We start from the raw sequence: 27300 nt of genomic DNA, 5'->3' as shown, positions 1-27300 counted from the left end.
ATGAACTAACTGAAACAAAACCTAAATAACCCTAAAGGATAGAACCCAACATGGACTAACACCTTCATAAGCAGATTAAATAGAACTAGCAGTTATAGTACGTCCTGGCGAGTGCTTCATTAGAGCACCAGGACGCACTACAACGTCCCGCTTGCGGCACCGGCTCACAAACGAAGCCGGCACCAGAAGCAGCGGCTGTCAGCTGTCTAGTGTGCAAGGGTCGTCCCGCTATGGATCGGATCTCCCGTGCCGCTTACCGGGGGATCCGATCCTCTTCTGGGCAGCCCCGAGGACTGCTAAGTGCCCCGGGACTGCCCGATGCTCGCAGCAGTCAGACCCCCTCCGGGTCTGACTGTAAACTGTCTGAGCATGCACGAGCATGCCAGACAGATTACACTGCTCTACAATGAATAAGTATTGTAGAGCAGTGTATAGGACTTGAAACAGCGATCAGAGCATCGCTGGTTCAAGTATGTATAAGTAAAAAAAAAAGTTCAAAAACACAAAAGTTTAAACATTAGAATAAATTAAAAATATAAGTGCATGTGGCAAAAAAAAAAAAAAAAAAAAGCTCCTATAGGTCCACATTAAAAAAAACTAAAAAATTATAGCCTGTACAATGTGACAATGCAAATCTGTTCTGGATGGCGCCTCCTTCCCTCCTATGCCCGGCCGTGCGCCCATACAGAAGGTTACCACCACATATGGGGTATCAGTGTACTGGGGAGAAATTGGGTATTAAACTTTGTGGATCCTTTTTTAATTTAACCCATTGCAAAGGTTTAAATTTTCCACCCAAAATGAATTTTTTGTCAAAAAATATTTCAATTTGTAGACCACACCTCCATTTTGTTTTAATTCCTATAAAACACCTAAAGTGTTAACAAACTTCTTAAGAGTGGTTTTTCATACGTTGAGGGGTGTAGTTTCCATAATGGGGTAAATTACGAGTCTAGCTATTATTTAGGCCTCTTGCAGTCATCTAAATACAGGTTTTGCGGATTTTCCCAAAAATGTGAAAAATGGCACCTAAATTCTGAGCCTCATAACATTCTAGTAAAATATGTGGAATCTTAAAAAAACATGCCAACATAAAGCAGAGATTTGGTAAATGTAATGTATGAATTTATTTGGGTGCTTTGACTATCTGTATCAAATGTAAAGAATTTAGAACTTTGAAAATAAAGAATTTTTCCAAATTTAGGTTTTTTTCATAACTAAACGCAAAAGATATCATCCAAATTTTTAAACTACCGTATATTCCGGCGTATAAGACGACCTGGTGTATAAGACGACCCCCCTACTTTCCTGTTAAAATATAGAGTTTAAGATATATTCGCCGTACCAACGCATACAAAACACCGGTTAAAATTGAAAAAAAAAAACAGATTTGAATTTAACATGGTCCTTTTTTTAATTTAAATTCTTATGACATGCAGGTATATAGCAGGAAAACTGTCGCTCATAAACATAAGGCATACAACAACATTACCATTGTCCATTTTACTGTAAATGTTACCATACTGTACCTTAAATTTTTATTTGATTAAATATTCCATGCCATGTACTCAGAAGCGGGAAAAATTCCAAAATTCCAAATGCAATGAAAATGGTGAAAAAACGCATTTGCGCCATTTTCTTGTGGGCTTGGATATTACGTCTTTCACTGGGCGTCCCAAATTACATGTCTACTTTATTCTTCGAGTCGGTACGATTAAGGGGATACCAAATTTGTATAGGTTTTATAATGTTTTCATACATTTACAAAAATGAAAACCTCCTGTACAAAAATAATTTTTTTGATTTTGCCAAATTCTGGCGCTAATAACTTTTTTTTATAATTTGGTGTACGGAGCTGTGGGTGGTGTCATTTTTTGCGAAATTTGATAATATTTTCAATGATATCATTTTTAGGACTGTACGACCTTTTGATCACTTTTTATAGATTTTTTTATATTTTTCAAAAATGGCAAAAAAGTGCCATTTTCGACTTTGGGCGCTATTTTCCGTTACGGGGTTAAACGCATTGAAAAACCGTTATCATATTTTGATAGATCGGGCATTTTCGGACGTGTCGATACCTGATGTGTTTATGATTTTTACTGTTTATTTATATTTAAGTCAGTTCTAGGGAAAGGGGGGTGATTTGAAATTTTAGGTTTTTTTTATTATTATTTTTTTTTTTTTACTTTTTTTTATTTTTATTTAAACTATTTTTCAAACTCCCTAGGGTACTTTAACCCTAGGTTGTCTGATCGATCCTACCATATACTGCCATACTACAGTATGGCAGTATATGGGGATTTTCCTCATTCATTACAATGTGCTATCAGCACATTGTAATGAAGGGGTTAAAACGAAATAGCCTCGGGTCTTCCGAAGACCCGAGGCTACCATGGAGACGGATCGCCGCCCACAATGACATCACGGGGAGCGGCAATCCCAGGTAAGATGGCGGCGCCCATGCGCCACTATCTTTTTGAGGCTGCCGGCAAAGCTGTGAAAACACAACAATATGCCGCAAAGACTTACCGGCTATGGAGAGGGCTCAGCCCGTGAGCCCTCTCCATGCAGCGCGACCCGACCGCCGCCGTGAATACACGGCGGGCGGTCGCGATTACCGGCGTATAAGACGACCCCAGACTAGACAGAAGATTTTTCTGTCTTCAAAAGTCGTCTTATACGCTGGAATATACGGTACTTTGAAGTACAATGTGTCACGAGAAAACAAAACAAAAAAAAATCTCAAAATCCCCTGGATATCTCATAGCGTCCTAAAGCTATAACCACTTATAGTGACACAGGGCAGATTTGAAAAATTGAACCGCGTCCTTAAGGCCAAAATAGGCTGAGTCCCAAAGTGGTTAATCCTGATAACACTAACAGCGCAACACTGCTGCACTGGAGATAGCGCTAGGACAGTGGTTCTCAACCTTTCTAATGCTGTGACCCCGCAATACAGTTCCTCATTTTGCGGTGACCCCAAACCATGTACAAGAATATTGTATTTGTGACAGAAATGCAATAAAATCGTGGCTCCGATGGCTTTAGGCGACCCCTGTTTTTGGGTCATTCGACCCCCGCCGGGGTCGCGGCCCACAGGTTGAGAACCACTGCGCTAGGAGCTCATTACTTTAGTGAGCAGCTCCTAGGGCTTTTTTATGGGTGACAGGTCCTCTTTAATATTCCATGTTATATACAGTACTGAGAAGCAGGAAACAAATTACAAATGAGGTGAAAAAGAGAAGAAAAAAAAAACTAAACATTTGCACCATTTTCGTTTGGGCTCTGCTTTTACGGCCTTCACTGATCGTTCCATCTCTACTTTATACTTCTGGTCGGTACAATTACAGGGATCCCACAGTTATATAGGTTTTATGATGTCAAATAGATTTTGATATTTTTTTTTTATATCAGATCTAAGGAAAGGGGGTGATTTGAAATGTTTTTCATGGTTTTTCAGCCCCCCTAGGTTACTTTAACCTTAGAGGATCTGATTGTTCCTACCACATATACTGCAATACTATTGTATAGCAGGTTACGCCAGTTTTGCCATGGATCTGTGCCACCGGAACATTGCTACAGATCGGCATAAATGACAGCACGTAGAGTCTTATACAAACATCTACCATTTGATTTAATGCGTTATGAACCAAACACAACCCGAGAATGCTTTAGCTGCACTGATGCAGAAACATATCTTGTTTAATTCCTGATCCGAGTGGTTTTGCTGAAAAAACAATTTATAAAATTCAGGATTTTGGGAAACATGGGTTGCATGCAACTTGCTATTCATAAATACATTACACAGAGCTTTCTGAACTATCCAGACAGGAATAATCAACCTGTGCTGAATAACTTATACACAGCATTTGAGGGATGGTGCAGCGATTGATTACTTCTGCCTGACAAGCACAACACATCATTCTCTGAAGCAGTGCAAGAGGAGAAGCACTGAGCCAGGCAAAGCAGAGCCAGAGCCTCATTATCCTGAATTTAATAATTGTTTTTTCAGCAAAACCACTCAGCACAGGGGTTAAACAAGAAGTGTTTCTGCAATAGTGTAGCTACAGCATTCTCAAGGTATGTTTTGTTCATAATTTATGAAATCAAAATGGTAGATTTCCTTTAAATGCCTCTGGCAGTATTGCCAGGGGTATTTAACCCCTTCCCGACATTTTGCAGTGCTATTACGTCATGGATTGTAACGATCACTGTGTCTATATCTCCCCTCAAGGACCAGGGGGAGGGGGGGGGGTCACTCCCCCCCTCCATGCCCACGATCGTTGCAACCAGCTGGTCAATTCTGACCAGCCGATTGCAGCAATGTAATAGTTAAAAGATGCTGTATTCAAATCTCAACAGCGTAGAAGGAGGTGATCGATGCGGTCCTTGGAAGCAACGATCACCTCCTTCTGCCAGGTGGCATAGTGCCACCCTCCTGAGCGATCCGATCTGTCAGTCTGTAAAGACCGACATGTTGGGCAGCGATCGGTACCGCCGAGGTGCATGCCTGGGAAGACATCACGCCACCATCCCTGAGTCCTCCGGGGGTGGTGCAGAGTGCTGCCCCCCACCAGCCTCATGTCAGACAGGAATGGAGGGACAGTAAGTGGAAAGGTGGTGAATGGTGCTGTGCAACACAGCACCAGATCACCACCATGGGTCACAGAATAGAGGTGGCATCATGCCACCTCCCAGATCGATCGGTGGCATGTCCCATTCATCCCAAAGAAACTTTTCAGCAGAGAAGGCACATGTCTTTCTTGCCTCCGATACCGATTCATAAGGGGAGAATGCCACGTTCCTCTATTTCCCATGCTCCTCATCCGGTGATAAGGGGCCCTCCAGAAGGCGCCCCAAGGCATCGGTTGAGGCTGTACCCCAGCCCCCAATGACCCCCCTGATAATTATGAGCCTCAAATTTCTGAGTTTGTGGGAAGTTCAGGAATTAATTTTGAGACTGAAAAAGTAAATTTCTGTGAGTCCTTCCAAGTCTTTTTCTCTGAGGACCTTGTGAATTTGATGGTGGTCCAAACAAATTTGCATGCCCAACAGTTTTTGACACAAAACCCAAATTCATAATTTTCTAGCTGGACCTCTGTAGATGCGGTAGAAATGATGAAGTTTTACGGTCTTGTGTTACATATGGGCATTGTCAAAAAAACCTGGAGATAAGGCAGTATTGGAGTCCTGATATTTTTAAAGTACTCCTAAAGTATCGCATAGTAATGACTCGCACGCGGTTTGAGGCCATTCTAAAGTTTTTATACTGCAATGACAATTCGCAGAGCCAACCTCAAAGCAACCCGTCATTTCGTCTATACAAAATTAGGTCAATCCTTGATGACTTTAGCACCAAGTTTTTTGAGGCCTTCACACCTGAAAAATGTATTTGTGTAGACGAGTCACTTGTACATTTTAAAGGAAGACTAAGAATACGTGTGTGAATGTAGCCTAAGAACTAACTAGCATGTAGGATTTACCAATGGTTGCCTTGCTATAATTTATAGTTAACTGCAATACATACACATGGATAAAATTGTTGGTACTCCTTGTTTAATAAAAGAAAAACCCATGAAGGTCACATTTCTATGCAAATGAACAAATGAAAGGCAGGCATTGCTTTTCAACCATGCTTCACCAGAAATAAAACTCATGAAACAAACCAGGACAGAAATGATGGTATCCTAAAAAGATTTGAGCAAAAGGAAATGTTAAATCAAGGTGTGTCCACTAATATGCATAACTGGTGTTTACAATCTTGTTATCAGTCAGTGGCCAATATGTAGGGGCTACAGCTACTCGCTGTGCAGTTTGGTGACATGGTCTGTACTACACTCAACATGAACCAGAGGAAATGAAGGAAAGTTGTCTCAGGAGCTCAGAAAAAAAAAAATTATAGACAAGAATGTTAATAGGTAAAAGGTTATAACACCATCTCCAAGCAGATTGATGTTCCAATGACTTACAGTTGCACATATTATTCAGAAATTTATGATCTATGGGACTGTAGTCAACCTCCCTGGACATGGCCGGAGGAGGAAAATTGATGACAAATTAAAGAGATGATACAATACAAATGGTAAGAGTCCAGTTCTAGTGAGATTAAAGGTGAACTTCAAGCTCAAGGTGTCAGTGTCAGATCACCCCATCTGTTGTTGTCTGATCCAAATTGGACTTTGCTGAAAACAAATCATAAAAAGCAAGACTGGAATTTGCAAAACTACATGTTGACAGGCTACAAAGCTTCTGGGAGAATGTTCTATGAACAGATGAGACTAAAATCGAAGTTTTTGGCAAGGCACATCTGTTGATATGGAAAAATAAAGCACATCTTGAAAACCACACTGTCCCTACTGTGAAACACGGAGGAGGCTCTGTTATGTTCCAGCGCCGATCTGTGTAGGGTACAATGAAATCTCAAGACTATAAAAGGATTAGAGAGAGAAAGGCGCTGCCCAGTGTCACAATGCTTGGTCTCAGTCTCTTGTCATGGGCCTTGCAACAGGAGAATAACCCACAGGTAAAAACTTCCAAGAGGAAAACATTGGAATATTCTGAAATTGCCTACTTTGAGCCCTGTCCTAAATCTTATTGAGCATCTTTGGAAGGAGTTGAAACATGCCATCTGGAAAAAGGTGCCTTCAAACCCCAGAGCAGTTTGCTCATGAGGAGTGGGCCAAAATACCGCCGAGAGGTGCAAAAGTTTTATTGACAGTTACAGAAATCGTTTTATTGCAGTTATTGCCTTAAAGGGGTTATCCGGGTTTAAATTTTTTTTTATGTCCGGGCTGGGGAGGGCTAGTTAAACACAATAAACATGTACTTACCTCCTCCGGTGCTGCCGATGTCCCGCGCCGCGGCCCGTCTTCTCTGTGCGCCGGTTTCATTACACCGGCGCACAGGGAGCTTCCGGCCGGCCGGAAGCTCCCATGCGCACCATCTCTCAGCGCTTACAACGCTGAGAGATAGGGACGCATGGGAGGAGCCGTCCACATCGTGGACCGGAAGCTCCCTGTGCGCGGCTTCCGTGCCCCTGTAAACAAACAGGGGCACGGATCGAAGGGACCGCGGCGCGGGACATCGGCGGCGCCGGAGGTGGTAAGTCCATGTTTATTATGTTTAACTAGCCTTCCCCAGCCCGGACATAAAAAAAATGTAAACCCGGATAACCCCTTTAAAAGGTTGTGTAACAAAATATTACGTTAAAAGGTATAATAAGTTTCTGTCCAGGCTTGTTGCATGAGGTATTTTGTTTAATTATATTGAAGAATGGTTGAAAAGCAATGTCTTTATAGAAATTTAATTTGACATTTTGTCAGGGTCATTTTTGAGACCATTGTGGTTTTTTTTTCATTAAACAAGAGGCACCAACAATTTTGATCATGTGTGTGCTAGACACTATCATGATAGTATTGTGTAGAGGAATTTATGTATGCATGTATGAAGTGTGACCTCTTATCATAGCAATGGCTGTTTCCCAACCTTGCCAGACTATTCCACAATAGTCTGCTTCAGACAGATCATACTACAATGTGAGACATGGATAAAAATGATCTAAAAAAACTAAAACAATTTTTAATGCCCAGAGCAAGGAATCACAGAAAAGCTTTCATAGAACACCAACTATGCCATTATCAGTTGTTACGGGCAAAAAAGATTATTTTTTAGTAATCCTTCATAAATCTGCCCAAACGTACAAATTCCATATTGGGAAGCGAAGTCTACCTTGTTGTGCAATATAGTAGAATAAACAGCCAGATTTAGAGGAATGACAAAGCAATGTAGACATCACAATGAAGACTAGGGGATTCTGGGAAACATGCAAATATGGAGAAAGAAAACAATACCTCTTTAGGCAGCCACTAGAAGGGAACCTGTCACCACATTTCCACATATAAAGCTAGTGATAGGGCTCTATGGGAACCTATTAACTTACCAACACCATTCTTCATCTTACACTACCTGGCATCAGAGGGGGCGTATCCTGCTTGGCCGGCTCCACCCATAACCTTATGCCTCCTTACTATTCAGCAGTTCAAGTCATGTGACCAGGATGACATTATCTCAGGTCCTTTAGCCTCTTAACAATAGCAAACTGTACCCATACAGTACTGTATGTGATCACATGAAGTCACAGGAGCCTTCATGGACTTCCTCCTCTCCATCCTCCATGGAGGCTGCTGTGAGTTCATATAATCAGATACATGGGGAATAGTTTGCTATTGTTAGAAGGCGGAAAGACCTACAGTGGTGTCACTCTGGTCACGGGAAATGAATATAACACAAGGCACTGTGTAAAAAAATTGACACAATATTTCCCATATGTACATAGAGCTTTATTTGTCTGTTGTTGAATATTAGCAGATGGTCCCCAAGTACAAGGAAGGATATGGAAGAGGGCACCAAATCCAATTTTGAAAATAAATGCTTTTAATTGGATTGAGTGCCATCTTCCATTTCATTACTTGCATACGGGGTTGGGACCCTATTTTGGCATCATCAAATACTGAAACAGGAGTGCAGTACCCAATCACTGTAATTAAGGTACAATGCCTCACTGGCATCTATTTTTAAGTCATATGGGGAGGACTGGTAACCCTTTGCAGGCATTGTTAGTCAGAATGGTAAGATTCTGGAGACAGGTCTTTTTTAACACCCAGCAAGAGTAACAAGAACTCTTATGATATGTGGGATTAAACCAAAAAAAAAAAAACACAAAAAAACACAAAAAAAAAAAAAACACACCACATGGGTACCTGGAGTCAGATTCAACAGTGTTGACTACAGACTACATATGAGCAAGGCAAGATGCTGATACAACTATGATTTCTTTGATAGAGGCATCAAAGTATTTACAGTAGAGGGCTCCTTCGCCATCACAATTCATCAGATAGATATATCTAAGTAATGCTGCCAAACAAACACATTGTCACTTTCCATTGTCAATTTCCAATATTTACAATTGAATAAAGTTTACATTTTAAGTCATATTGATTTTATTTAGTAACGTGGCTTTAAAAACATCAACCATAAAAGCCCATACAATTAAAATAAAAACTAATTTTAAAGTTACTTAAAAACCAAAAAACCCTGAGAACCCCAATATGGTCCTACTGTAAACACCATTTCATCCTGCATCAACTGTTCTTTAAGCAGGGTAACATGTAAAATACAGAGATAACAAGGTAGATATATACATACATGACTAGGAGATGGTGCTGCTTATGTAATTACTTCTCAGACACCATGACAGCAATGCTTTCAATTCAAAAAGGATATACAACACATTTCGGCCCTGAATCAAAGCCTTCATCAGGAATGAGATAAACATAGAGCAATAGAGGCAGCATTACTTACATAATACCTGTGTACTCTAAGTGTATGTCATACCTGATCAAGTCTCAGGGCTTTATGCATTGTACACCCTTTTTGCATTAAAAGTTTTCAATGCCATCCGGCATCTAAGAAAGAAACTATGGAAGCAGTGCCCTGTCCTTAAGGGCTTAAGTTTAATAGCTTTTGGAGATATTTTATCATTGTAATCCTAGCCAGAACTTTTTTGGTCTCTATGACAATTGGATTTTAAAAATGTTGTGTTGTCATAAGAACCAGGATTAAAAATAAAGCTTCATTACAGACACCTGTGATAACTGTTACAGCTGCATATTGTAGCCTAGGACTAAAGTACAATAAATTACCAATATCCAGTGGTCCGTTTGTAACTAGGTGTCGTATGTAAGTCGAGTGTTCTTAAGTAGGGGACCACCTGTACTTAGCCTTTCCAGATATTCATCTCTTATTTCCCATAGATCATTATAGTTATTATATTATTATTTCCCATAGTTATTTTTTACCGATAATTACAGTAAGCTTACATCTTTGTGAACATGAGCTTCTTCCTGTACCAGTGGCATGGCCACTGAGCAATGCAGTGTGAATTCAGGCTTACCCTCAAGAATGTTATGTTTAAAGATTTTAGCTATGTAGCATTTTCCCTCAAAAAAACTCTACAATCAACACAGTAACCAATCTCTTGCAGCAAAGCATCCAAAGGAGATAGAAAATAGGAATAGAAAATGATCAGCCAGTACTGAACAAAGTCTAAAAACCAGGAGCTCAAAGAGGTCTATAATTCCAAATGCTGACAATTTCTTATTTCCAAGCTTCAGAGACGTGAGGTATATTCATGGTTAAAATTAACTCAACAGCAAATCGAGCCGCAGGCCTAATAAATCTCTAGGGCAGTAATGAAAATAGCTAGTGCAAGTTGTTGTTGTTGTTATTTCCAACAATGGGAAATCTACTTCACAGAAGAAGCAGAAGTCCATAAAATGGTTGTAAAGGTTTAAGAAAATTGCAAAGTTATAGCATAGCAATGTGTCATTATATAGATTGAGGTCCTGAAATGTGAAGAAACTGTATATAAAAAGAGAAAATATGGTTGTACCAACACAAAACTGACTGGAACGTCCCAGAAGAAAATCCAATGAAGAGGTAAAAGAAGATGGGAATGTACGTTATACTTTGTTTTGGCGGTTTAGCAGGAAATCTAATATTGGATATTCTAACCAGGGTTGTTGCATCATCTTCACGTTGAAGAGAAGAATATCCTGTTCTTCCAAAACCTGGGCCTCAATTTATATAGATGTTCAGGTTAGTGTTTTCATTGACAGCATACTTATATCCAATCAGGAGGAGAATGTAGAGATGTAAAAGGCAAAGCTATGAAAAAAGATCCAACATTATAAGACTGTCTAGTAAAAGGTGAAAAAGTCCATAAAACAAATATGTTAATATTATAAAGTACAAAAAAATCTACATGCTTCTAGCTAAAAAAAAAAAAATCCAATAAACTGAGAAAGGAGAACAACAAAAGGGGAAAAATAAAGAATCAATCCTCAAAGTGTGTTAGAAAAAGTGCATTCTCACTCACGTACTGGGAAACAAAATAAGCATGGCATATCACAAAGCCCCAAGAGTGGCAAAAAGAATAAAAACTGCGGACAGCTGACTTTTTAACCACAATATACAAGATCTAGTGACCTAAGAAAATTTGGCTAACACAAAGGAAAGAGGGGACCTATGTTATAAAATAATATAACCTAAAACATGCCATTGCTCTAGTAGAGATCCTACAACATTTACACTTTATGAAAAGATGCAGCAAACATCTAATAAACAACTTGTATTGTCCAGGCATGCATCAATTTCGAACAATTATCCTACAATGTTAATCCAGAGGACAACAAAAAACCCCAGTAGACCTTATGCAGATGACAGCTTACTTTGGACATGTGCTAGCTGCCGTTTTCACAGAAAGTACACCTCTCTATGCGTTTCTACAGAACATGTGAGCAGGTCCTATACCTGACAATGTTTACTCTGTGGGTAGTCATTTCTATGTTCATCACTGTATGAGCAGACTTCACACAGGTTGCAAACAAACAACCATGGGTTAGTAGTTTGTGGCTTGTGTAATGCACGTTAGGCCCCTTTCACACTTGCAAGACAGCGGCTGGATATACACTCACCGGCCACTTTATTAGGTACACCATGCTAGTAACGGGTTGAACCCCCTTTTGCCTTCAGAACTGCCTCAATTCTTCGTGGCATAGATTCAACAAGGTGCTCGAAGCATTCCTCAGAGATTTTGGTCCATATTGACATGATGGCATCACACAGTTGCCGCAGATTTGTCGGCTGCACATCCATGATGCGAATCTCCCGTTCCACCACATCCCAAAGATGCTCTATTGGATTGAGATCTGGTGACTGTGGAGGCCATTTGAGTACAGTGTCATGTTCAAGAAACCAGTCTGAGATGATTCCAGCTTTATGACATGGCGCATTATCCTGCTGAAAGTAGCCATCAGATGTTGGGTACATTGTGGTCATAAAGGGATGGACATGGTCAGCAACAATACTCAGGTAGGCTGTGGCGTTCCAACGATGCTCAATTGGTACCAAGGGGCCCAAAGAGTGCCAAGAAAATATTCCCCACACCATGACACCACCAGCAGCCTGAACCGTTGATACAAGGCAGGATGGATCCATGCTTTCATGTTGTTGACGCCAAATTCTGACCCTACCATCCGAATGTCGCAGCAGAAAATCGAGACTCATCAGACCAGGCAACGTTTTTCCAATCTTCTACTGTCCAATTTCGATGATCTTGTGAAAATTGTAGCCTCAGTTTCCTGTTCTTAGCTGAAAGGAGTGGCACCCGGTGTGGTCTTCTGCTGCTGTAGCCCATCTGCCTCAAAGTTCGACGTACTGTGCGTTCAGAGACGCACTTCTGCCTACCTTGGTGGCGATTTGAGTCACTGTTGCCTTTCTATCAGCTCGAACCAGTCTGCCCATTCTCCTCTGACCTCTGGCATCAACAGGGCATTTCCGCCCACAGAACTGCCGCTCACTGGATGTTTTTTCTTTTTCGGACCATTCTCTGTAAATCATAGAGATGGTTGTGCATGAAAATCCCAGTAGATCAGCAGTTTCTGAAATACTCAGACCAGCCCTTCTGGCACCAACAACCATGCCACGTTCAAAGGCACTCAAATCACCTTTCTTCCCCATACTGATGCTCGGTTTGAACTGCAGGAGATTGTCTTGACCATGTCTACATGCCTAAATGTGCCGCCATGTGATTGGCTGATAAGAAATTAAGTGTTAACGAGCAGTTGGACAGGTGTACCTAATAAAGTGGCCGGTGAGTGTATGTCCCATTAGATGTCTATCTGCTCTATATCTTTTCCTATGTTTACGGCCAAGAATCGTACTTCGCTATGGAGAGGGAGGAGCAGCGCTCCATCAGCCGGGAGAGCATATATTAGGCGTGAAAAGAGCCATAGTATGCAAGTAGGTTAAGGCTCAGTCAATTGTCCTATTGTGGAGAAAAAATGGTAGTCAAAAGAACTCCCTGGTTCACTGTCCCATCCAAAGAATCTAGAATCTTTTAATACCATCCAGAACTTGAACTTCAACAAAGTAAACTATCACCAGCTGGCTTACAATTGTAGTGCAGTCAAGATAAGCAGAAGTCCATATAGCCTTCAGGAAGAAAAGTCATCTTAAAACTTTATTTGTGCTTTATTTTCAGTATACAACAAAGGTGTGGATGAAACCAACACCTGTACATTTCTAAGAAGAAGCTTAAAAGGGGTTGTCCACTTTCAGCAAATAATTAATAGTTTGTGGAAGGAAAAGTTATACATGCACCTGCATGTGTATCACATCTCCAATCTCCATGGACAAATTCTTACCACTGGAAGTAAATAGAGAAGCTTTCTATAGAAGTACAGCAAGCAGAGATCTAGAAAACCATGAGGAATGGATACAGAAAATATATTGAAAAATTTTATAACTTTTCATTACACAAATAATATTAATAATTTACCGAAAGTGGTCGCCCACTTTTTTTATTTACAGAAAGTTCCTCCTGAGTGCAATTCCTCCATTTACTGCATTCTATGTGATCTTACAGCCGTGTCGGGCATTGTGTGGCCCGTTGATTGTTTTTGAGTCACCCCATGTGACCGCAATCGTGGTGGGCAGTCAAGCAGGAACATTGGAGTCTGGCTCATGTGAGGCTACAGTTGTAGCTACCAAGCTGTGGCAGAGCAGGGACTAATACACTCCCTGCTCTGCCACTATGGACAGCACAGCTCCCAACGCATAAAGTAATGACCTCAACGGCAGCCTTGCTGTAGGGCCAACGACAGCCGCCGCTGAAGACCAGAAAGTGGAGTACTTTTTTCATTGAAAAAGGAGGCACTATATATAGGCGAATAATGGGAGGGGCAAAAGGGGGCATTATAAAAATGGGCACAAGGAGTGAGTACAATTATAAAAGGTAGCATAATGAATGAAGGTGTGATAAAAGGGGGTGTTATGAAGGGGGACATCATTAGATGGTCATTACATAGAACTAAATATATTCGTCTGGCTCTCCATTCCACATTCTCATGTGGCCCGATAGGAAAATTAAGTGCCCACCCTTGTCTTAAAGTAAAGAATCCCCTTTCTAAGACTATGCTAATAAGCCTCTAGGCTAAGAGCATGCTCCCATGTCATTGTTATCGGTTTCCCTTTCTCTCCGAGTTATCCATCCTGCCATAAGCCATGGAGACAAACCAGCAGCCTAAGGGTACTTCCACACATGAAAAAACTGTAGCAAGAAGTCTCCTGCTGATCTCAATGGGAACCCACAATGTGTCAAATCGGTGCAGACTTTTTCTGGTTTTAAAGATTTCAATTTAAACAAGAATATGTAAGGGGAACCCCACAGCACAAAAATAGCTCTAGATACATACATAAATATCTATAAATAAATAATCTCACTTTATATAAAGAGAATAAATATGGGAATAGAGGTGTCAGGATATTGTGCTAATAATGTCTTCAAACATTACAGAGACTACATAACTACACTCCCAGTGGAGGCTCATGTACATTACCGTTACCAAGTGAGGGAAATTGTCCCCGAGCTAAACAACGGGCAAAACAACAAACGCCATCTGTACTACAAAATTCTGCAGAACCTAAAATGTTATAAAATTACATACTGAAAAAAAGCATGTTTTTGTGGCTAGACACAGACCATGGGCCACAAAACAGAAGCCATATTGTTCCTATTGTTTTAGCCTTGTATGCTGGTACCAATTTTTCTAAACATTTTTAACAAGAGAAAATGCTTCATATTTCTGATGTTGTTACCTTCAGGAGTTGTATCTGTAGTTTTTGTAAATCCAGGGATAGTACTTTTGAAAATCTTAACTCTTCCACCACCAACAACTACTTCTGGTCCAAGTAAGCACACCAATGCTGCTAGGCCACGAAGGGTTACAGATACTACTAAATCACTTGTGTCACGTAAACCCAGGAGAACCTAAAAGACACGGTCAGATATAAAATTTCAATACAAAAACAATTAGGAAAGAAATTATAGGCCGGTCTTCATATAACGGTCTATGAAACACAGACATTTATAAACAAAGAAAAAATATCAAATAAGGAGAAAAAGCTGAAATCAGCCATTTTATAGTGTTATACTGAACATCTATCATTACAAAATGCACTTACTTGTGGAAGGATAATGTCTTTCAGCTCTTTTAATGTGAAGAGCTCTCCATAAGCATCTATATGGGTAAGCAATACCACACGAACATGTTCTTCATGTACTTCAAACATTTTCATCAATACTGGGATTACTTTGGTCTGGAAGAGAGCTGGGGACAGAAGGCAATCTTCACGGTTTCTTCCCATAATATCTATATCAAAATAACCGAAGTGGAAACAATTCAAGAAATATTTTAACCCCTAGGATGCAGCCATTTTGGAGCTTAAAGGGGTATTCCTATCTGGGCATTTACATTCAATTTAATTCATTTACCATATGTAAACATTTCTTCAATTAGATGTTATTAAAAAAATGTTCCTGTGTGAAGATAATTTCTCATAAATGTTGCCATGTTGTCCTTAGAAACGAGATAGCTTCCTCGGATACGACCATCTCAATCTCTGACAGCAGTGGCCAGACATGTACTATTCAGTCCTGCCTGACCTACTGGATTCAGCAATCATTACCACAGGACGGCAGTGCGACATACAGTAACTCCAGGACATTTCATATACAAAAACCTTTTGTTTCTTTGTGCAATCCCTCCAGCAGAGGTGGCCGTATTCAGGGACAGTGTCTTGTTTCTAAGGGACCATATGACTACATTTATGAGAAATTATCTTCACACAGGAATTCTTTTTAATGACATCTAATTGAAGAAATGTTTATATATGGGAGATTAATGAATCTGGATGTGAATGCCCAGACGAGTACCCCTTTAAGGCTCAGCCCTATTTTTTGTATTCTGACATTTGTCGCTTTATAACTTTTGAACACTGTTACTTCAAAATGATTCTGAGATAGTTTTCCTCACATGTTGTACATCATTTTAGTGGTAAGTGTTGGCTGATAAGTTTTCCGTTTATTTAGAAAAATTTATTTTCTTTTTTTTAAATTTGCCATTTTCGAAATCATAGTGTTTTCAGGCAGATAGATTTACCACCTAAATAAGTTGCAGAATAACCGTTCCCATATGTCTACTTTACATTTTCATCATTTTTTTTTTAAATGTCTGGATAATTTATTTTTATGTCACCCGTCTTACAAATCAAATACAATTTTCCGTATTTTCAGAATTGACTATTTTGGGGATAAATACTGTTTTGAATGAAATTTTACATATTTAACATGAAAAAACTCCTATATATCAACCTATTTTCAAATCCGCACCCCTCAAACTATCAGAAACAGTTTTTTAGGAAGATTGTTAACCCCTTGAGATCTTCATAGTAATTAAATCAAAATGGAGGTGAAATTTAGAATGGTCAAATTTTGTCGGGTATACGGCCATTTAGCCACAAAATTTACACATTTCCAAAAAATAAAACCCATCTAAAAATTTGTTATGCAATTTTTCCAGAGTACAGAGACCACCCAAAGCGAGGCGCAGAAGGGAAGGAGGGACCTGCAGCTGCCAGGATTTTAGTTTCCTCATTGGCCCCTTTTGTAGGCTATAAAATATTAGCTTTTCCGTTATTGGGGGCCATGTGATGAGCTGCTTTTTCCCATGTTACCATTTTGGGGTTGGTATCCCCTATTGTTTAAAATTTAGGAACTTTTTTTTTTTTTAAAGGCAGGAGTAGAAAAGCATCAATTTTTTTTTTTTTTTGGGTGTTCACCTTATAGCCTAATAATCATGTAATCTTAATTCTATGGGTTTATATGATTACGGGGATACCATACTTGAATATTTTTTCTTACATTTTACTAAATTTGCCAAATAAAACCCTTTTTTGGCTATGGAGCATGTTGTACTTTGCAACAGTATCATTCTGGAGTACAAAGGTTTTTTTGCTCACTTTTTATTGCATTTTTCTGGATTAATTATAATTTTTGGCTGGCTTTTATTTTAATGGCGTTCATCATGTGGGTTCAATAAATATTTGCTTTTATTCTACGGGTTGTTACCGACACGGTGATACTATACATGTGGGGTTTGTGTTACGATTTGGACTTTTTTGATTGATTTATTACTTTATTTTTTATTAAATAAAATTTTTTAAAACTTTTGTACTAGTTCCACCATGGGACATAAGCAAGCAATCATCTGATTGCTTGTTCATTATGTATTGCAGGGTAAAAGTAGTGTCAGCCTATGCAGCGATCGTGGGGGAAAGACCCCCCCAAAGGCAGTTAAAATGCTGCGGTCGCGCTGACCATGGCACTCAAACACCCACAATTGGAGCCCACTCTAACCGTGGGTGTTACACTGGGGTGTCGACTGTTAGTTACAGCCGGCACTCTAAGTATCCCGATGGCGGTTCGGCTCAGATCTCGAGTTGAACCGGCATCGGCTCTGCGTCCGATATTTATGGGATGCTAAAAGTTAAGTTAGTGTGCTCAGCGTCCAATATATTGGACGCTGAGCAGGAAGAGGTTAAATACACACACAGGCATAGATCATCTAACATACCACTTTGGTGGAACACAACTTTGCTTACAAAATCCTCAATAAGAATCTGCTGCTTTATGGTAACAGAGCTGGAAAATTACCTCTTTTAGGCCTGAGAAGATGAGGCAAGAAACTTTTCACAGCCATAGGCTCAGCAAATACAAACTGATTCAGTAGGAGAGGAACTAATCTTGAGGAGATGAGCTCTTCATGTAAAGAAGACACTCTATCCAAGAGAGTCCTAGACAAGAGCAGACGCTTTATGACACAATTTCATTCTGACAAATAACATTTTCCTAACAAAAACATATATAAAAGACAACTTAGCACAATATGAAACCTTGTGGGCTGATACTCAATGCCGCTGCAAGATTTCTGTAAGACAGGAGGCGGGTTACAAATGCTTTAGGGTTATGCAATAGCCAGAGGGGCTCTGGTAATGCACTCCCCCCACCCCACCCGAAGGATTCCTTAAAGTATATTTTATACCTAAAGTACAAGAGCAAAGCTCCTAATAAACATATAGTTGTATTAATGCTATTAAATGGGTTTCCCATGAAACCCGCTTTTTCCCTGCTTCCCAGTACACGGCATGGAATATTGAATACAGTCAGTATGAAGTGCAATTTGTCATAAAGAAAACAAGCCCTCACACATCCAGTTATGGATTTTTGAAAGTGAAAAACGAAACTAGAAAATGAAAAAGGGTCTAGTCGGTAAAGGTATAATAACAGTGAAGTAGAGAATGTGTTCTTTTGTTATTCTCAGTATATTTAAGAATCTGGCTGAAACTCGCCAAGTTCAACAGGGTGATATCTACCCGCAGTATATTTACAGCAGGAGGTTGTGGTCCCCAAATTATTCTCCATAAAAATATTTAAAAGACAATATGATATTCATGGCATGGCCTTTCGTAGGCTTCCCAAGCCGTAAGCAGCAGAAATTCAGGGAACGTGGGGACACTGGCACTGTAATGTGTATTCTCCATATAAACATATGCAGTTTAGCATAAAGTTTCCTTTAAAACTCACTTGAAAAATTCATTCTTCTCTTCTTCAGTTTTCACAGTTAAACTTTCTAGGAAATTTACAACTTCCAGAAAATCATTTCTGTTGGTGGAAAAATAAACTGTGTTACATTAAACTTTTAATGGAATGTTAGAACTAAGAAACAGTAATGAGTGAAAAATAAAACGGGATGTTATGGAAGAAAACAATCATTGCAACAAAATAATCAATAAATACTATGATAAAAAAAGCACTGCACTTTACAGCTGTCTACAGAAGGTGCTAGGTTAAATAAATTACAACTGCGAAATAATATGCAAACTATGTTTCCTAGAGAAATATGGTCTGTTCTAAACTGGAATTACCTACCTAAAAAAGTCATGGTTTAGTAAAGTGGACAGGGCAGGTCGAAGCTCTGGTTCAGGGTTCAGAAGTAAGTTCTTAACAGTGTTCTTGAAGCTAGAGAGCACTTCAGCTGGAAACAAATTATAAATGTTGTTTGGTTTATTTTAATGCCTTTGGGTTAGGCCCTAATTCTCCATTATTGTACAGCAAAGATTTGTAAACCCCACCTTTAAGTAATCTATCTGTAGTATACAATAAAGCTCAGGTGAAATTTTCAAAGAAAATGAGAAAACACACCATTCAGGCAGAATAATTTATTACCATTTTTTCACTTCAAGAAGTCACAACATACAACAGTTACATGTAATACTGTAGGTCTGAAAAGGAAATTATCCACATGATTGTTGGGGGGTGTCACTCATGTGACCCCCACTGACAAGCTGTTTTACACTCCAGACAGTGCAAGAACAAAATAGCTCCATCCATAGTGCAGCCGCCCACTAGAAACGGAAATATCTTAACAGCAGCTTTGAGTCATGTTCATTCTACAGATAAGTTATCGTAAAGGGAACTTGGCAGCATAAATTCAGTGTATTAAGCAGCTCTAAAAGTTTCTTTCATGGCATAGTGTAGCCACATTAGCCAGCAAATCTAATTTAAAGGGATATTTAAATTTGTTATTTAAAGTCATGGAAGCTGACATATTAGCATTGAAATCAGGCTCGCACTGCTTCTTTCACCACTCTCCCTGGATGCAGGGCTGTCAATTATATCAGAGAGGGCGTCCTAAAGCAGGGAGGGGCAGAGAGAATTCAACTTCACAGCAGGCAATAATAGTACTGGAGACCCCATAGCAGACTTTAATAATGGAGAAACCCCAAGTGTAGACAATAATAATGCTGCAGACCCTAGAGCATAAAACCACTAATACTGGAAACCCCATGAACACCATGGGCCCTCTTTTGCTTCCAGCAACACACTGCATTCTTCTTCATCTTATGTCTAATGCTGGGTTTATGCCCCGGCATTAGGACACAGAAGAGCTCCACCTGGAAAGGTAGAGGTCGCAGGAGCAGTACAGTACAGCTGACAAGTACTTAGCAGAGTGCGGACCACAACTCAAGGCTTTTGCCCGGCCGGTAGAGGTATTTCATTCTCTTCTAGGCTTTAAGTTGAGATAAATCTGTGCTGCACTTTATGCTCAGTAGCGAAGCTCCTCCTCTACAGATCTAAGGAATAAGAAATGCCTGCACTGCTAGAGTGACCAGGAAAACAGGACTGTGGAGTCAGAGTCTATGACCATTTTGGTGGAGCTGGAGGCGAAGTTAGGGAAATTAAGGAGTCTAACGTTTGGCTTACCGACTCTTGAGATGCCACCAAAAGAAAGAAAATGGATCTGGAAGAAGTTAAGCTACTTAATCACAATATGATAGCGATTAATAAGGTCAATTTCTGCTGACAGGTTCCCTTTAAAGTAGGTTGATCAGCTGATATAAGTCATATACTGCTCAATATAATATATTGCTACTAGCAATGTAGATCTATAGCTATAATAACAGGGCAAAAAACCTGCCCCAATTGGTTTCCTAAAGAACACATCAGTCTCAAAGTTGTAAAACTGCTGTAATCAGGAGCAGAGTGAAAACCCCACATCAGGATAGCAATGACCAAGCAGCCTGAAAACAACCAATATCAAGATCAGAATATGTGTGCGTCGTATAGGAAATTAATAGTTCTGCAAAACATATTTGACTTACACTGATCTTCCACATGTGCCAGAAGACTTTCTACCAATCGTCCAAACAAAAAGGCATCGCGAGCATGGCTTAAAGATACTGGCAAAATGCCAAACTCTGCAGACTGAAATACAAGTAAAACAAAGCTATTATTTTTAAGTAACTTGTAGGATTCTCAATGGATTTACTGCTAAATTACTTAATGAGAAAACACAAGGCATCATGGGAACTGTAGGCATCCTAATGCTTGCTGCTGAGGAGAATTTCTAACAAGTAATTCTGGCCACGGAGTGCGCCTTTTCTAGAGATACACAGCGTCCCTCACCGGATTTCCCCAATTCTCAGTGAAGATGTTCCTTAGTTCCATGACACACATTCTCGAAAACACATTGTTTCTTTCATCCATCAATAAAAACTATTAAATGATTATAAGTTTTCAATAGTTTCCGTGAAGCAGCGTGGTAAAACATTCTCCATTTTTCAGCTTCCTTACTTGTAAATAAGCAACTTCAAAACTGAAAATTTTATAATTGTAGATCCAGACAAAAAAAAAAAAAATTTTTGCCCCAGTGACAATTGGAGTTTCCAAATTTTTTGCTGTATTTGTACCAAGGATTATGAATAAAGCTTCATTACAGACACTTTACAGCTGCTCATTGCAGTCTGGGACTATAGTAAAGCTGCCAGAGAGCTTCACCAGCGGGCAGAGAGGTCTGTCTTTAACTAGAGATAGTCTGTAAGTAGGCGACTGCCTATATTTGGAGTGCTGCTATCTTCTTTGCATATGTATATATGGTTTTAAGGGGTTCAGTAATTATAAAAGGTTGAGAGCAATTGGATGGTGAATGAAGCAGAGCAGTCTGTGTAAGTGAGGTGTCAAATTTCCTTTGCTGCTCATATTCCAAAAAACACGGTAGATTTATGCCACATTTAAGAATTTAGCACTTTCTAAATCCTAAGCTATTGTTTTGTAGCCCATTGTGTTAAAATAATGACAACCAATTGCAAGTTATGAAAAGCGATACGATACAACAGATATGTGTACACACCCTAACAGTTAGCAAAAAATAAAACATAGTTTCCACTTCACCCACAAACACACAACCTCCATTCACTGTAAAAAGGTCATTCTGTTGCCAGGTGTAATATAAAGCAAAGGTCTGTTTGAGTAATGACCAACAAGGACTAGAACGTGCCTTAATGCATTTCCAAAACAACTGCTCTCCAGGCTTTTTTTCAACAATAATCCCATTTATCACTAGGGTGCACGACCTCCCCCTTATGTTTCACTTTACCTGAATGTTTCAGAGAAAATGGTATTCAACACAATGATGTGATTTGTATATTGCATTAAGTCAGCCACAAGTCTCAATGGACAATGGCATAATTTAACATTAGGCATGGATTGTATCCCATGAGAGATATCCCATGTCATTATGAAGATCTCTGTGGGATTCATTATAAAGTGTGCAAACAAAGTGCAGACAATGTACAAATAAGACCATGAAGCTTGAAGAAAATAATGTTTATCAGCCAAGTTATAATAACCATGAAAACACACACAATATAATTTTCCAATGACAACTTTGTTACTAAAAAAAAAATAAATTACGTATCATGCCAGTAATTGAAGAAGAAGAAGCCACCCTTACAGAAATTTCTCCTATCCTAAAGGCAAATGATAAATTCACTTTGACCCTCAGGTCAGGTATCAAAATATCACCGGGAATTTACCAAGCACCAGCAGTTCATATTTTCCCCAGTTCATGCCAGATATACCAAGAGGCTCCGGCATTGCCTAGCTTTGTGCCGATCTATACCTGAGCCAGGAAAAGGATCCCCAAACACTCCATGCCCCTCCACAGCCACTTGTCATGAAGATGGCATGAGTGGGGTAGAAGGTTTGATAAATCCCTCCCAAACTTTCTAGCATTTCCTTTAAAACTCTCTGGCTCACATATTTAGAAAAATAAAATTTAAAAAGTTCCACCCACATACTTATCACTGAATAACATTCTCACCTCTGGAGCCACCTCTGTCAGTTTACAGACCATTTCCATCCCACCCAATTTCCAGTGTCCATCTTCGCTTACAAATACGGAAGACAAGCAAATGTTGTTATGAGAAACCTTACCCTGTCAAAAAAGAAAAAATAAATCATAACATTGATAAAACGATACACAAATTAAAGCCAAGGGAATTATTGAGCTAAAGAGATCCTATTTACCCTTTCATGAAGAAATACTAAAGCCTGTAGAATATCATAGATACCGGCACAGATTTCATCAGCTGAAAGCTTCTGAAGGAGCATTTCCAAGGGCTGAACCCGCTCGGTTACCAGGTAGATCCCATCCTCCTCCACAGTGCAGGACAAAAATCGCAGAAGACATGGATGACGTAAGGTTTTCAGATGCTTCAAAAAGGCAGAAAAATAAATAATAAAAAACAGAATGAAAAAAGGTACTCAATGCACCAACAAAATCACAAATGTGCAATCTTGGACTAAATGTATTCATAATTGACCAGGCCAGCCTTGCTCTCAGTAAGTTGAGAATGTCTTGCCTTGGCACTCAATATATCTCCGAGAGGACATAGATGAGGGTGACAGTATTATACACAGAAGAGTGCCATCAAATCTGGCACTTCCATCAAATACTCCTTCATAAGTGGGATATACTTCCTATTATACACTTATGTTAGACATATAAACCGGGAAAGCTCTTAATCTACGCAAGGGATGTGTCCATAGACATACACTGTCAGACAGAGATATCCTGTTGGCCTCAGTCTGCAAAGGATACGTCACATCCAGCAGGACATAAAAAGTATAGTAGACTGTTCTCCTTCACCATGACCCTGCTGAAAAAATTTTTTTTTAAAAAAAGAGTAAAAGCTCAGTGAAGGTCATAATGGCCAAAGGTAGACGGTGCCCAATGTGATACGGCATTCATCTCTAGCCTCTGCTGAATGTACATTGTGAGTGCTCCATGGCCACATACCATGTATGAGGACGTATCACACTGTATTGGCATACAGTAGGGTATGCTGCTCTCCTTTATTGTATGTATACATTGGGTATCCTCGCAACATATACTTACAACATAGGGTAAAAACTGAGTATGAATGTAGCCTTAACCCATGCTCCTTTGGAATGGTATCCTCGCTGGTAAACATGACTGCCCAAGAATCTATTCAATCTGAAGTCCTTTATTGTAATTTAAATATACCTAACAAATACAACAATTTCATTAATGATGTTCTTAAACATAGGTGATCAACTAGAGATTGTCAATGTCCAAAGTTGGCAATGCCTTAATTGGCTGCCCAATACCCAGCCTTGTTCAAGTTAATACACGTCTATGATTGTGCAGTGGTACAAAGAATAATGAGGCCCCACAGTATCCCTGCATCACCTGAGGCGTCGACACACAGAAAATGCATATTTCTGGATTCAGGGAAATCCAGCAGCATGTCCTCCTGCTGAGGCCTTCAGTATATATATGTTTTTTAGACTTTACATGGCCCCTATGTTCTCTATTATATCAGGACAATGCGAATGTATGGTTAACTTACATGTGAAGTACAGTAAAAGAGAAAGCCCTGTGAATGGTACAAGATCCAGATTGACTCTGCGTCCACTTTCCTAGCATCATAAGAAGGAAAACTATGTTCCAGTGCTACCCCTAATAAAGCAGCTCCCATCATCAATGTGATTTTCAAGAAGCCTAATGACATGATGTTGTATAATAGCCAAACCAGAATCTGCGGGGAGAGGAGTTACCTCCTTGCAGATAGTAGGGAACGGTCCATAGTTTCATGTCTATACCTACGGGTATGGCTATTATCTCACATCGTGTCACTAGGATTCATTAAAGTCAGACATAGATGTATTATTTAAAGTAACACTGGAGCATTTGATTTCCCAACCTACTCCCGGAAAACATATTTGCACGTTTCTTACCCAGGACCTTGCAGTTAGGAGCCATAGTGTTTGAGTCCTGGTGGCAGACTGGATTTGCTCTCTAGAGGGTTGTCATTTACTACATTTCACCAATTGCCAAGTGTTAAACCATTTATTCTCCTAATACAGTAGATAACATCCTGCCACGTTTTGAAATCCCTTCCATACATAGCTGCTGGCCAGGATCTTCTCTGGCATACAAAGGGCACAGGGCACATGGAGACAGCACATTTCCATGGGCTCCACTTGTTATTGTAAAGGACACGGTGTTGCCAGGATGGTCTGTCACTTTCTAGGACAAGACAGGATGAGGCTGAGGAGCAGGTGCCATACTGAGACCTGTTCTCGCCATGGTGAGCCCTTATAACGCAGTGTGATGGGACAGTGACAGTGCACTAGCTGTGCTGCATAGTGGGAGCTCACCTTGGCCGCCTTGTCCACCTTATCCTGGTTGTCCGGCTGATACACAAACACAGAGGCCGGGCGCCCCTCCTGCAGCTGCGCCGGATGGATGGTGAGCCCGGAGGGATGCGTCCATGGCGGGTCCTGCAGTGTAAATCCCCTCATGGAGCTGCTTTCAGAGCCCATAATCCTGCAGCTGTATGCAGGAATGGCTGCCTTTAGCCCGGCCAGCGGGATCTTCTCTGCGGCTCCGCTACACGGACAAGGAAGGCTTAATGGTGACTGGCAGCTCTGCTTCTGGTGCCGCACTGCCTTCTCATAGTGTCCAGCAGCGGCGCTATCACCTCCAGCAGCGGGGGACTGCGGGCTCCCTCTATAGCAGCGGCGCTATCACCTCCTGCAGCCTGACAACGCACCCGGACGTGCAGCACGTCAATCCCCGTAACCCGGAAAAGACTGTAATCCTTTCAGTCCAATAGCAGCCGAGCACACAGCGGTGGTACCTGCCCAACAGAGAAGAGGAGTGATTGGTGGGTCATTTAACTGCTTCCTCACCGAACATAATACCACAATACTCACTTCTAGCTGCCAGAAATAAGCGCTTACAACAGCAGTGTGAGAGTTAAAAACCAACCATAATATGGCGATAGTGCCTGCTGGTTAGGTAACCTGCCCGTACTCTGGCTGCCATGTTGTAGGGCAAAACCTAACAGAAGTCTGTAGACGAAATTTTGGAACAGTAGAGGGCACTCCTGTATCAGGATTGGGTTTAGTATAGAACAGAATCGGAAGACTTCGATTAAACCCTTTCCCTGCCAGGCGTTATGGAAAATTTTGTCCTGTTATTGGCCATAGCAATTTGTACAGTTTTGACAAGTACAAATAAAACTGAAATTACAGAACAAACAATTATATTAAACCCCAACAAAACATATATTTTCTGAAAGAATACACTTGCCCAATTTTCAAAATTGCAATTACCCTTTATCACTGAAACTTGATTTCAACTTTAAGGGGTTTTCCCTCAAAAGAAAATTCTCACATCTGTTAACACAATAAATATAATTTATTGCTGTTTTAGCTCTTATGTCTCCCTCAGCTACTCAGTGCAAATTCCCAGGGTGTGGGTGGGGCCTCTCTAAGCAGCCACATTATGACCCATCTAGTTCTGTGGGGTGACAATGTGGTTACATTATCAGGGTATAGGTGAAAATACACTTTCATCTGGCTTCTGACATTGTACTAACACACACATACAGAGATGAGACAGATACATGAGATTACACAGAGGCTGACAGACTTTTACACTGTTACACTTTGAGCTCTGCTACATATCACAGATATGTGCCTGCTTCCCCCTGGATCACTTACCGCCTTATAGCTTGCAGCCTCTCTCTCTGCTCATGATCTCCTGGCAGAGTGTCTCTCAGCTCCATGCAGGGGGCGGGGCTACAGACTCAGCAGAGAGAGACAGAAATCTCAGTTCCAGGATCTCACACAGAAATCCAAGATGGCCCGACCCTAAGTTAGAAGTTACAGGGTTGTGTCTAGGGGCAACTGAAATTGTGTACAGCAGGACTGATAGAGACAAGTTGGACTTATATCAGTGAAATGCTGGATTTTTGTTTATAACAAATAAGAGAATATAGCCAATTAGAGCATGTGTTATTCTGTTAACCTGTGTATATATAAGAAACTTGTCTTTGTGGGAATACCCCTTTAAGCATCTATCTAGACACCAAATTGTCCAAAAATTGTGGTATGAGATGGTTCCTTAAAGTTTTGGAAAAAATAAGACCTCAGGTACACTAAACCATTCCTCCATTGAACCTGTTGGTGGTATTATCTCACCTAATTAGAGATCCCTAAGCACATCTAGAAGAACTCTCTGAAGCATCTGTCATATTACACAGCTTTTGGCAATCACTACAGCCTGGATCATCCTGAAGCATCATCCAGGTTTCCTACCCAAGGTGGTCTCCATGTTTCACCTTCAACAAGAAGTTGCCCTACCATTCAATTCAAAGGAAACTGCAAGGGTTCTACAGCCAGCAAGGCTACAATAGCTGGATGGATCAGATCCACTATATCCTTATCCTATTGGCTGGAAGGATTGCCCATCCCTGCAAAACGAGGGGCCCACACAACTAGTTTCATAGTTTCTACGGTTGAAAAAAGACACTTGTCCATCAAGTTCAACCAAGGAAGGGAAGGGATTGGATGAGGAAGGGATTTAGGGGAAACAATTCTATATAACATAACCATCAATGTTATTTAGGTGTAAAAAGGCATCTAGACCCTTCTTGAAGCTATCCGCTGTCCCTGCTGTGACC

At 40.3% G+C, this 27300-nt stretch overlaps 1 protein-coding gene across 2 annotated transcripts in view; it reads right to left on the bottom strand.

The window, feature by feature from the left end:
- SCYL3 (SCY1 like pseudokinase 3) overlaps positions 1–25460 on the bottom strand; it is a 35291-nt gene extending 9831 nt beyond the window's left edge. The window contains exons 1-9 of one of the 2 annotated variants that reach the window (XM_072128858.1): positions 24989–25460; positions 22832–23017; positions 22626–22739; positions 20626–20728; positions 18893–18998; positions 18548–18625; positions 17618–17757; positions 15088–15233; positions 14722–14893 (exon numbers count right to left, since the gene is read on the bottom strand). In XM_072128858.1, the coding sequence (XP_071984959.1) occupies positions 14722–14893; positions 15088–15233; positions 17618–17757; positions 18548–18625; positions 18893–18998; positions 20626–20728; positions 22626–22739; positions 22832–23017; positions 24989–25153 (1210 nt within the window). In that variant the 5' untranslated portion in view covers positions 25154–25460. Of the gene's footprint in view, positions 1–14721; positions 14894–15087; positions 15276–17617; positions 17758–18547; positions 18626–18892; positions 18999–20625; positions 20729–22625; positions 22740–22831; positions 23018–24988 lie in introns of both variants that reach the window. The other variant, XM_072128857.1, reaches the window with a different exon arrangement.
- Between the last annotated feature and the right edge of the window lie 1840 nt (positions 25461–27300).

The sequence above is a fragment of the Engystomops pustulosus genome, chromosome 10 (assembly GCF_040894005.1).
Source record: "Engystomops pustulosus chromosome 10, aEngPut4.maternal, whole genome shotgun sequence".
Taxonomy (NCBI): Eukaryota; Metazoa; Chordata; class Amphibia; order Anura; family Leptodactylidae; genus Engystomops; species Engystomops pustulosus.
The sequence above is the reverse complement of the archived record's forward strand: the minus strand, read 5'-3'. Positions and strand labels throughout refer to the sequence as shown.